This window comes from Rhincodon typus, chromosome 6 (genome assembly GCF_021869965.1).
Source record: "Rhincodon typus isolate 14 chromosome 6, sRhiTyp1.1, whole genome shotgun sequence".
NCBI lineage: Eukaryota > Metazoa > Chordata > Chondrichthyes > Orectolobiformes > Rhincodontidae > Rhincodon > Rhincodon typus.
In genome coordinates, this window is record NC_063337.1 from 96,644,327 (window position 1) to 96,657,093 (window position 12,767).

The following is a 12,767-nucleotide window of genomic DNA, read 5'->3' on the forward strand; positions in this document are numbered from 1 at the left end:
CAGCTTTCCTCCCCACTCACCCAACTCTCCCCACACACACTCGCATCCTGGCAATTACTTCCATGTTGCTGTCAGGCAACAAGCCCAAAATGCATTAATCCAGAACTATCATGGTCATTGTTTCAAAACACTCGATTGTTGGAACTGCTGCCGTAAAACCATTGAAATGTGCCATTGCTCAGTTTTATGGTATGGCAATAAAAATATCTTATAAAGCACAAGATGATTTCATTCCAAATCTAGGCTTTGGTTTTGTGTTATATAAGATTCTTGAAATTGAGATTTCATTCTCTGCTTTGTTTTACAATTTTGCATCTGAAATATGTAATACTGGACTGAATGAATTTGATGTCTGAAAGAAGAAAATTGACTAATGTACATTGAAGAAATGTGTAGAATATAAGTTAATTGGTATTTTTAATCCTTTTCTCCTACAAAAATTTAAAAATCTCCATTGAATAAAAAATGTTGACAGTAAACTTTAATGCAAAAAAATTGTGAAAATCTATACAGATGTTTTAGAATGTAAATGCTTTCACTGAATCACACAGAATATTAAAAATGTTATACTTGCTGTTCTAAAAGCATAAAATTGAACATATATATTGCACATAAAATCTAGAATATGAAAATATATACTGCTGTCAATCCAAAAGTATCAACACCATCTTCTTTAGTTGACTTCATCCTGTGGAGATACCTGAATAGCTGTGTACTTTACTGGTGGAGGAGGAGGTTTGAATGGAGGTGGTCCATTCCTGTTGGGAATCAAAATCACAATGTTATTTATTAATAACATAAACTGACTTTTTTGCTCTAAATATCTTGATCTGAATCTCATATTATTCCCTCACCAGCACATACTGGGGGAGATTTTCCTTCTCCTTTCTTGGGGTATATTACAGTGTCAAGGCTAAACCAAAAGATAGTCTACTCATACTATGTCTACCCGATAGGCTCTATTTGCTACTGTAATTACCATATTTTTTTAAAATAAAGGAGAATGAAGATGATGCATGACCAACAGACAGTTGTGGAACTTCTTAAACTGCTTAGGACAAAAGGTCACAATCATATATCCTACACAGTGAAGATGGTTACCGATAGAAATATCCAAAGTGTGCAGTTAGCCTAAATCCCACAAAGTCACAACACCGAATGGAACACAATTGAGGAGGAAAAGAAGCCAAACCAATATTCCAATTGTGGACAAAGCACTCTCTAAAATAAGCTTGAACAAAGCATGCATCAAAGACTACCAGGACTACATTTAACACACTAACAACATTTAAGCTTCCAGAACACTGAGTTCAGAATTCCCAAGTGTGAACTTTACATCCGTCATACAATCCAGAAGGACTTTTATTTTTAATGTGTGAATAATTTTGTGACTACCCTGTTGTAAACATGCTTTCACTCTTAGTGTATGTAATTTTTTCTTGAAAAATACTGGATATATCATTACTCTAAGAGCTGTATTGCCTTAAAAGCTGGATATGCTAATGAGGCAAAGGCCATCATGAAAGGGGAGGCAAAGGCCTAATGGTATTATCACTGGACTGTTAATCTAGAGACCCAGATAATATTCCGGGGACCTGGGTTCTAATCCCGCCATGGCAGATGGTGGAATTTGAAGTCAATAAAATATCTGGAACTAAGAATCTACTGATGACTGTGAATCCATTGCTGATTGTCGAAAAAACCCATCTGGTTCACCAATGTCCTTTAGGGAAGGAAACTGCCATCCTTACCTGGTCTGGTCTACATGTGACTCCAGACCCACAGCAATGCGGTTGACTCCTAACTGCCCTCTGGGCAATAAATGCCACCAAGCCAGTGATGCCCTCATCCCATGAATGAATACAGAAAAAAAAACCTGATCAAATGTTATGTGCAGTCCAGCAGAATCAAACTAGAAGGAGGATGTATACATACTTAACACTAACTTTAAATCTTGATTCGAACTGTTAAATTAGTCTGTGTGAAATCTCAAGGAAACTAATCCATGTTTTTAAATCTGTGTTCCTGTGTTACTTACTACACATTACTATTCCTATCCCCCAGTTTTCTCCATGATTCTGTTCATTTTGCACAAAAATGAATATGTTGGTCTGCTTCACTTCTTGTTTGGAGCTGGAGAATTGAAATAATTTTACATCTAACCTCTAGCCCACCCTTACTTTCACATGGTCCATCCAAATCTGACTCTTCTCTTCCCCAACATAAACAGAAGTTGCTGGAAAAGCTCAGCAGGTTTGGCAGCATTTGTGAAGTAAAAAAAATAAGAGTTAACATTTCGGTGCCAGTGACCCTTACTCAGAACCATGATTCTTTCTTTACGGATGCTGCCAGACCTGCTGAGCTTTTCCAGCAACTTCTGTTTTTGTTCCTGATTTACAGCATCCGCAGTTCTTTCGGTTCTTATCTTCCCCAACTTGCTTGGGCTCTGAATTGAATGTTCACTGAATATCTATGAGAAACCCACTCTTGCATAGCTAAGTGGTTCTCATGAAAGAGCATGGAATCTGAAATGTTAACACGTTTCATTGCAGACCCTGTTCTGCTGTTTCCAGATTTTCTGCTTCCATTTCAAATTTATAGCACATGTACTATAGTACTTTCTGACAACAATTTGTGAGCATTTTCATCAAAACTAAAATAGTATCAATATGAAAATTAACAAAATAATACATACAGCTTTTTCCTGACTTGCCAGCATTTGATGAGATAAGATAACAGAGCAGTGCAGATCACCAAGATCACGATTACAGCTATCACCACTGCCACTGACACAGTGCCTTCAGAGTCTGCAAAAGATGCAATAACATATTGATAATTCTAAATATAGTGCTCATTTTTTAATCTGAAATTCTTCATGAAGTGTTGGAATGAATTGGACATATGAGTGGGCAATGTGGAGTCTTGAAGAATTATTTCTCTGTAATAAATCTAACAGTGCTAAATTTCAGTGTCACAAATAGGAATCGGGTAAACCAGGTTGAAATTCAGGAACAATATGTTTTAGGAATGAGAAAAGATACAGAAGTAATGAGTTTTGGGGGAAAATATATTACTTGTTACTTAGGTTTATATTACTCAGAGTAACTCAGTGCTTTCACTTCCTTTTTCCATATACCAATAAGGTAAATTTCATAAATTTGTGTTCCCAAAATAGAGATTCACATGGCAGGAGTGCATTTTAGACATTCAGACAAAAGAATTGCAGTATTTCAAAGAAAAAAGCCACCACCTTGTCAGGGTCAGCATAGATGGGCCATAAAGACAATTTTCAAATTTCACTGCAGAGCACCTCTGTAAGGAACTTCCATGTTGCGAGATGATGGCTCAACATCACCTCCAAAGGGCAATTAGGGATGGGCAACAAATGTTGACCCATGCCAGAAAATCAGCATTAAAAGTGTTCCTCAGTATTATCAAACATAGGCAATAATGGAATGATAAGTGAAACTAGGCTTAAATATTAATCACAAGTGGCTGTGAATTGAAGTGAAGTTCGTCTTCAGTGTCAGAGACAACAGGCAACAGTGAATCTACAATGAAACTGGTCTTTAGTGATACAGAGAACAATCTTTTTAATCCGCAATGGAGTTTGTTTTTTATTGAAGTTGAAACTGAAGAAGTTGGGCTGACTGCTCAAGTATCTACTTATGGACAATCACTTATTTCACACTGTTGGCAAAGACCAATTTCACCCCATATCCCGTGAGTGAATGGAAAAAGGAAAACGGATTAGGAATTTGTATCTGATGCACGAATGAGTTCTTCATGCACTTAATGTAATTAATATACTTATATTAATTAAAAAATGTGCAGAGTTAAAATGATCCCTCTTGTTCAGTAGGAAAATCCTGCTTTGCAATAAATGTATGCCACTGAGCATATGGGATAACTTAAATGGTATAAAAAGATGAAAACATCTGCCATGAGGAAACAAGTTATCAGTTTCAAGGCATCTCAGATATATATCATTAAGGAACGATTGTTAAATATTTTTGTTTGGCTTAGAGCATGTTTTTATTTTGCTAGCAGATACAAATCATAAACTTTACAAAATAAAGATCTTCTCTGCTTAATTAAGGCTAATTCCACCTTCACTGAGTTACAAGATTTCAATATGCGGACAATAAATAATTGTGCTTGACTATCAAAGGATGCCCCATCTAAAGCAAACGTATGTTTTACCAAATGTCTCTGGTCTGAATTTGTTAGCCATAAGGATAATGTGACCATACTGTCTTGTTTTACTACCATAAGCGTCACTGTACAAGTTGACTTCTGAAGTCATGAAAAAGTCCCTCCAAACCCAAGATTGAATTTAAATGCTGAGTATAAAAGTGAACTACCAGCATGGATGGTCACAACTTTTGCTGTTCACTACATAGGTCCGGCTCCGTGCAGGTGTATCTGCACCTTGCAACATAGACTATATCACCTGGCTATACTTTGAACAGTTCTAAAGTATCAATAAGTAAAAACATCCATTTTTTGGTGAAAAAGTCACAAAGTCAACAAATACCAGTACCCACATTCATAAAGAAAAACGTACCTTTGTCATCCGTGTTAATGTAAATGGGACTTGCACTGTTGTCATAATTCCCTGTTGTGTATAAAACGGTACTGTTGAATACCTCCACAGATGATTCAGTACCATTGGTTAATCCAAAGCTAATTGATGACTGAATGGCCGTGAACTGTTTCTCACTAGTGGATAGTCCGATTGTGGTTGATGGTCCATGGTTGCTGGATGATGCAACAGCAGCACTGGTAGATGATCCGAAGACAGCCGATGATTGAGAAGATTGAATGGTGGTGGACAATCCAGCGTTAATGAATAATTCAGTACTGGTAGAGTTTTTGGAAATAGTGGTTGAAGTAGTGGCAATTGATAGCTGCATCATAGTAGTCAACTCAGTGCTGGCGTAGGATTCATTGCCTAAAGAAGATATTTTCCCTTGTTAATTAATGTTTTGAACAGTAGGAGTAGGTAGATACATAGGAAGACACAAAATTTAAAGTAAATCTAGAATTATACATATTTATGAGATTAAGGTGACTGGGCTTCATTGAGGAGTCTGCCTTTAGTTCAATAGGTGAAAGCTCATGCAAAAGCCTGCAATTTTGTATTGACACCAACAGTTTCAGCAGTCGCTCTTATGAATTAAATTGTTACAAAATTTGTTGTGAAGCCTACAGGAACAGTAACTCACTGATTAACCACTTGAGTTTTGGGACATTTCACCCCTCATGTGTGCAACCTTTTGAAGGACAAACTACAGAGCACATAACAGGTGATAGATTTGGTGGTTTTATATTGTAAAGCCGCTTCGCTGCTCCTGCCTCATACTGGGAAATGGAGGGCAAAACCGCAAAGTAGGCCCCAAACCATTTTTTTGCGATGTTTTACTGAAATTCTGTCAAAACTATGACTAGGTGCAAAATGATAAACCACTCCAGTTTTTGAACTGTTATGACTCATTTTGCCAAATACATGAACAGATCAAAGCATTCACTTCCAAAGGACAAAAACGGAAAAGTGTGAATTATCCCTTCATCTGTTGAATTTGTTGTTAATTCAGAAACAAATGTTGTTAGCTGTGTAGATGCTTCATATAGATCTAACAAAAGAACAAATAATCTAAAACATTAATTAAAATTGTGTAGGAAATAGTTACAAGCTCCTGCGTCACAATTATAAGTTTAAACTTATTTCAGAACCTTTTTTTTCTTGTGTCAATTACAAATCTTTACTTCCATATAGAATCTCACACTGCCTATGAAACAAAACATGATTGTATATTTCAGGAAATTTAGGACAACATGCCCAATGTGAACAGTAAACCATTTTATTGTAATCAGACCAGTACACGGGAATTCCAAAGCATGTTACATTTCACTGGGATAACACACACGCAGTCAAGCCCTGTTGTTCCTAGAGTTATTACAAAAGTTAATGTTTTAAAAGAAACATGCAAAAACTCCAAACTACCTAATTTCTACATCCAGGTTGATAGAAATCGCTGACCAGGATTCTGTACTTAACAAGAAATCATTATTCATTATAATTAAGCTAAATTAAGGAAACTCAAAAATCCCTCATAAACTCCCCCTTCCACAGACACTCGCATACACACACACACACACACACACAGATATAATTTGGGGCAAAAATATCACACAGGCGAAATGACAACTGGAAACAGAGTTAACGTGTCTTTATTCGTAAAATCTGTTGTGTTGGTTCTTTGATCTGAAGGTTTCCTCTCAACCTTCTTTTAAGAGTTTACAAGAGGCACAGAGTGGCTCGTTCACGTATAAAAGTTCTCTGAATTATCCAATTCAAGATCACAACTTGCATTAATACCTAAAAGAAATATAGACCGATTTTCTTCAGGTTAAAAGTTTACTGCAGAGAACTGAAAAAGAGAGAGTTTTTGGCTGCTGTGGATCTGCAGGTTTCTTTTCTGGTCCAACTAGTTTCTTTTGGTCTTATTCCCAGCTCAAGCTGTTTTGCCATCCGATCCATAGTTTAGCCACAATCACATAATGGTTGATAGCCAGAGATCTTTGTCATTAATGACTGGTCCACAAGTCTACAAACCAATCAGCTTCACTTGTAAGCAATTCCTCAGCTCCAGTTTGTCTGCACATTGCTGGGACCCACAGCTACACAAATAGGGATTCATATAGGTATCAAATTCCTTGCTTACAAAGTAGCAGACACCCTTGTAAATCCCTGTTTTTTTAATAGTTCCTTCTCATTTCAGTCCAGTTTTAAAAACTGTAGAAAATAAAAGACACAATTTTTACAAACACCAGAAAGCGATAGCCTTAAAGACAATCTTCATAAACAACTAAACATATTCTTTCATAAACAGAATTTTCTGCTGCAGCTGGTGGTGAGATGAAATGCATGGTATATTTTATTTTCAATGTTTATTTCACCAATTTGAGGATTAAACTAGATTTACTTGAAGGAATTACCCAGCTTAGCTTGGAGCTTCACTTTCCATTATCTCAGCTTGGATTTTAATACTGGTTAATTCTAAGGCTGATTACTTTGACAGCAACAGAATACTTTAGACAGTTTTCATTACAACTTTGTCCTGTGATTGACCTATTAAAGCAAAAGGACATTTCACTTGGGTAACAAATAAATGTATATATGATATGAATTCCATAGAAACTATTGAAACCCTGGTAATCTGTGGAATGGTAGACATTCTTGGTTACCTGAAATTTCCACATGGCTTATCCCCATTATTCACCATAACTCTAGCTTTGATTGAAAAAGATCATGGAGAAAAGGTTCACTTGACCAAAATCACTCACTTACAACCAACAGTGTAGTGGATTAATGGCAAAGACAATTGCAATCACCTTTCTACCATCGCTATCCAACCTTTCAAAATTCTGCCTCTGTGTCTTTAACTATATGCAACACAGCAATATGGTAATGTAGCAATCGTCTCAACAGGAAAGGTTTTCAATCTCTCTATCCAGTTTACCTGCTGTATTCATGTATAAATAGTGCGTGATTGGCAGCTTTAATTTATTTTAACAGCTGTAACTTTGATTTCCCTTGATTTTGCGACAAATTTCAGAAGAGACTGTGTCTGATGGACCAGTTAAGTTAGATGTTTAACATCGGATTTGGGATAACATCAACAGCACAGGTTCAATTTAAGTTCCAGCTGAGGTTGACTTGAGACCTGTCTCTTCACACTGCCCCTGAGAGTGGGAGGCAATGACAAACCACCACTGATAAAAATGGCCAAGAAAACTACTCAAGAAGAAGCTCAAGAGCAGACAATGAGCCAAGGAACTGCCTTTGGGGAGAATACACATGAATATTGAATGAATGAACAAACACACTATGTGTAAATCTAGTATTTCTAGTACATCAGTTCTTACCAGGCCATCAAGAAAAAGATAGGAAATCCCATAGAAATTGGTGTAATAAACTTTACAAACCAATATTGTTAGAGTACTATCTCAGGTCAAATATTATTAAAGAGATCAGTAAAGAGTCAGGTCAGTCATTGATTATTTTCTGTGTTGAGGATAAATAAATATGCTCCATAAACCGTTATAATTTGTTGTTCAGTTTTTGTTCAGACGTATTGTTTTTATTTTAAATAAATCTGATCTGTGGTTTATACCTCTGGGCTACACTCTGAATTCGTTTTTATCCTATTATTTATAGCAGACTATAGAATCATAGAATGGTTACAGCACAAAAGGAGGCAATTCAGCCCTTTTTGTCCGTGGTGCCTCGGTACAAGAGCAACTTCGCTCATTCCATTCCACAGCCCCCTGCCCATTCTGTGTAACCCTGGTTATTTTTCCTTCTCAGATGATCATCCAATTCCCTTTTGAAGGCCACATTGAATCTGCCTCTACCACACTCGAGGGTAATGCATTCAGCACATAAACCACAGACTATACAACAATGATTTGCCTTGTCTCATTTCTGAAGAAGGGTCCAGACCAGAAACGTTAGCTTTCCTGCTCCTCTGATGCTGCTTAGCCTGCTATGTTCATCTAACTCTACACCTTGTTACCAATGATTTGTCTTGTGTTGCCCTTGGTTCTAACATTTAATAGACATTTCACCTTGAATTAGTGCATTCTGATAATTGTTATCCTTTGGTTTACAACCTCCTACACTGATGGAAACAGTTTTATTCTATCTACACTGCCCAGAACCCTCAGGATTTTGAATAAATCTGCCAAATATCCTCTCATAGATTCATAGAGTCATACCGCATGGTAATAACCCCATCAGTCTAACTCATCCATACTGACCAGGTTTCCCAAACTAAACTAGTCCTATTTGACTGTTTGACCCATTACTTTCGAAATCTCTCCTATTCATGTCTCTGTCCAAATGTCTATTAGATGTTAGAACTGTACCTGCATTTACCACTTCCTCTGGCAATTCATTCCACACATGACCCACCCTCGGAGTGAAAAAGTTGCCCCAGATAAGAAGTTCAAATTCTTTCACAGCCATTTGTGAATATAAATTCAAATTTGAAATGTACAAAAATAAAAAAAAAGTTAAAAAAAGACACTGGTGTCTGAAAGATGCCTGTTGTAAATTCTAACCTCATTTAGTTCCGGTCCATATGTAACTTACATTCTTCATAATATGATTGCCTTTGAAAGAGTCCAATGAGCCACTATAAAGGACTTGGAAGATAAAATGAAGCTAAAGGAAAACTCACTTGTAGTGATTGGAACCAGGTGGATCTCATTGAGTGTAAGATCTTTGATTGGGGTGGTTAATCTGGGCCAACCAGGAAGCCCTGGCTGACCAATTTTTTTCATTCAGAATCTCCTCAGATCAGGAAACTGTCTCCGAGCTGGCTGGTCACAGCCAATGTATTGTGAATGGAGTTTGTGGTGGTTGGAGATCTTGAATCAAGATCGTGTGCTGCTGCAACTACTACTACAACTATTAGGCCTAGGCAGCAGCACCAGCTGTAACAACATCAGCAACGGTGACACGAACAGCACCAGTCCACAACTAGGATCCTGGGCAGGGCTTAGGCAGTAGTACCTATAGCAGCAACAGCAGCAGAAGTCTAGAGATAGGCCCTAGGCAGCAGTGGAACCAGGAGGAGCAGCAACAACAGTAGTAATAGAACACAGTCTTTCTCAACTTGCACTTTGTTTTATGGAGAAAAGCCCCACTTCTAAAATGTATCCCACTAATTGAATTCCTCATCCCTAGAACCATCTTTATAAATCTTTACTGCTCCCTTTGTAATTCTATCACACCCTTCCCAAAATGTCAGACAGCTCCTTTTATCTGATGGACATTATTGAACTAGCTAAACAGGGAGAATTTCAGCACACAACCATCTATTTTACACCTGAAAAGGCAGGCCAACATCAGTTGAAATGTAGGTGAGAGGGGACATCTCAGCCACCTCCCTGACTTCTAACATTCACCTGATAGAATATCCAGGAGCGCTGGTAAATGGAAGACCAGTGCATCCCACATGAAGCATGCATAAAATCACCTAAATACGCAGGTTGGCAGTAATCAAACAGTTTTAGGCAGCAGTCAACCAGCAGTTATAGAGGTTAAGCCAAGGTAGGATGGTAGGAGTTAGTCTTCTGCAACAGTGCAAACCAAATAGCATTGTACTCACCTATTATATTGAACTGCCTCATACATAACTCCTTGAGTCAAAAAGAGAGGGAAACAGAAAGCAGCAAGTTAAAGACCTAACATCTACATAGGGATCCTAGAATCTATTATAATAGGGCAAATAAATACATTCAAGGTAATTGGCAGAGACAGCATGATGGAGGGATACACGTTTAATCCAATTACTAAAGTTCTTTAAAGAAGTAACACATATTATGGATAAAGGATGACTGGTAAATGTACTGAACATGGATTTCCAGAAGACAATTGGTGAGGTGTCACAACAAAGGTCATTGCAGAAAATAAAAAGATTATGGTACAGGAGTTACATATTGGCAGGGATGGAAGTTTGGCTAGCGAACATGAAACAAAGATTAGGCATAAATGTTTCATTTTCTGGTTTGCAGGATCAAATGAATGTGGAATCAGTGCAGGGGCCTCATCTTTATATAATTTACATGGATATTTATATGGATGAAAGGTGTGGTTGTGAAATTTGCTGATGACACAAGGATAGACAGAAAAGTAAATTTAAAGAGGAAGCTTCAAGACATAGGCTAAGGGAAAGAGCTAACGTCTGGAAAATGGAGCGTCATGTTGGAAAATGTCCATATTGGAAGGAAGATTAATAAAAAAGACATTTTATCTAAGTGGCGAGAGGTTGCAGAGCTGTGAGATGCAGCAAGATGTGACTATCTCAGTGTATGAATCATTAAACATTTGTATGCAGGTGCAGCAAGCAGTTAGGAAAGCTAGTGGAATGTTATTGTTTATTGCAATTGAACACAAAAATGGAGAAGTTATGCTTTGATTATACAGAACGCTGGTGACAACACCTCTAGAGTGCTGTTACAGTATTGGTCTCCTTAGTTAAAGAAGGATGCAAAAACATTGGAAGCAGTTCAGAGAAGATTTGACTAGAATAAAACGTGGAATGGGCAACTTGTCCTATGTGGAAAGGGGACAGGGGAATGAAGAGAGGGTGTTTCTTCTTGTGAGAGAACCTAGAACTAGGAATCAGTGTTTAAAAATGAGAGGTTAACGATGTAAGACATAGATGAGGAAAATGTTTTCTCAAAGAGGGTCATAAGTCTGTGAAACTGTCTTTCACAAAATGTAGAGGAAGAAGAGTCTGTGAGTATTTTTAAGGCAGAGTTGGGCACATTCTTAACAAGCCAGAAGATGAAAAGTTATCAGGAACAGGCAGGAATGTAGAATGAAGAGATCAGTCATGATATTATTGAAGGACAAAGCAGGCATGAGAGGTCAAATGACATACTCATGCACCTATTAATATGTTTAAATTCCTATGAAACCAAATATTGAGCAAGTATGTTACAGATGGCAAATGATTAGTTTCTACTGAATGATGTAGACAGCTGGTCAGACCAATGGAGCTGAAGTGTACAGAGTTAACCCGGCAGTTTTATAATTTATTGATTGTGACAGATCTCAATTTGGAATGTCACAAGAACAATACATATTGGAGAATTAGATGCAAGGGATAGCTTGACCTTGAGTCAGTCACATCCTGGTCCAATTTCTTGTCAGCCTGTGTAACTAAACTCTACACTTGACAGTCAAAAAATGTACGAGCAAACACTCAGAGATAGGGAGCTCAAAGCATAAATTTCCACTAATTTCCAAATCTCCACCACATCCAAACATACTTGCCACATCTTAAAAGAGACAGTGCAGAAGTGAAATGATGATTGATTAAATGGACAAAGGAGATGACCCGACATAAGCCCATGAGGAACATTTTAAGTGTAGAGAGAAAAAGGTTAATGATGATTTCACTGTGATTTCGAAGCATTAGAGCTTTTATCCTGCTTTTGTTTCACATAAAGGGAGCTCAAGGAGAACCTAGAATATATAAAACCTAAATCAGATAGAGGAGGTGAAGGAAGGTTTTGTGGACACGAATTTAAATGAGTGGAACATAATTTTAAATTAGATTTTTAAAGAATATTCTTTCCTCAAAGGGCTCTAAACGTTAGAAATGCCTGTAAATCAGGAGAGTTCAATATAGTTCAATAGAATAAAATGCATTTGGATGCTGGGCTGGGTAAGGTTTAATATTGGAGAGGTGAGTGCTACTGGGTTTGAAAGACCTTCCCTTCACCTTGCCTGATCTTATTCTCTTATGAACATAATTATAATGTTTTGTATAGTAGGTATTCTGGGTAAAAGCCTCAAGCCTGATAAGTTATCCAGTACAATTTGACCTTCGAGTGACTTGTGATAAACAACAAAGTAAGGCTCAAAAAAATATACTTCTGGTGAGGAGTTTGAATGAATGAATTTCTCAGTAAACAAAAAGAGAACTGCATCCATTGAAGATTCGAACCATCATCCCCCAAGGATAAGCCACCAGATTTAGCAGAAATTTTAATAAAATGTCATAAACCTGAACCGTCAGGCTGGATCCTCTAATACTGAGAGCAACTAATGAGACTTTTGCTGTTGCTGCACTTTGTGACCGTTCAGAAATCCTAACAGTGTACACGTGCAGTAATTTAAATTTGTAATTGGTATTTTCTATTGCTCAGCTACATCTGAAAATATCTGCAGTATTGACATCAGC

The 12,767-nt window shown here is 37.3% G+C and overlaps 1 protein-coding gene across 1 annotated transcript in view; it reads right to left on the minus strand.

The window, feature by feature from the left end:
* Positions 1-393: 393 nt before the first annotated feature.
* Positions 394-12,767, minus strand: part of si:ch1073-15f19.2 (T-cell surface protein tactile) — a 94,833-nt gene continuing 82,459 nt past the window's right edge. Inside the window, exons 10-12 of the mRNA XM_048598133.1 lie at positions 4,568-4,954; positions 2,696-2,807; positions 394-758 (exon numbers count right to left, since the gene is read on the minus strand). Of these exons, the coding sequence (XP_048454090.1) occupies positions 674-758; positions 2,696-2,807; positions 4,568-4,954 (584 nt within the window). The 3' untranslated portion in view covers positions 394-673. The remainder of the gene's footprint in view (positions 759-2,695; positions 2,808-4,567; positions 4,955-12,767) is intronic.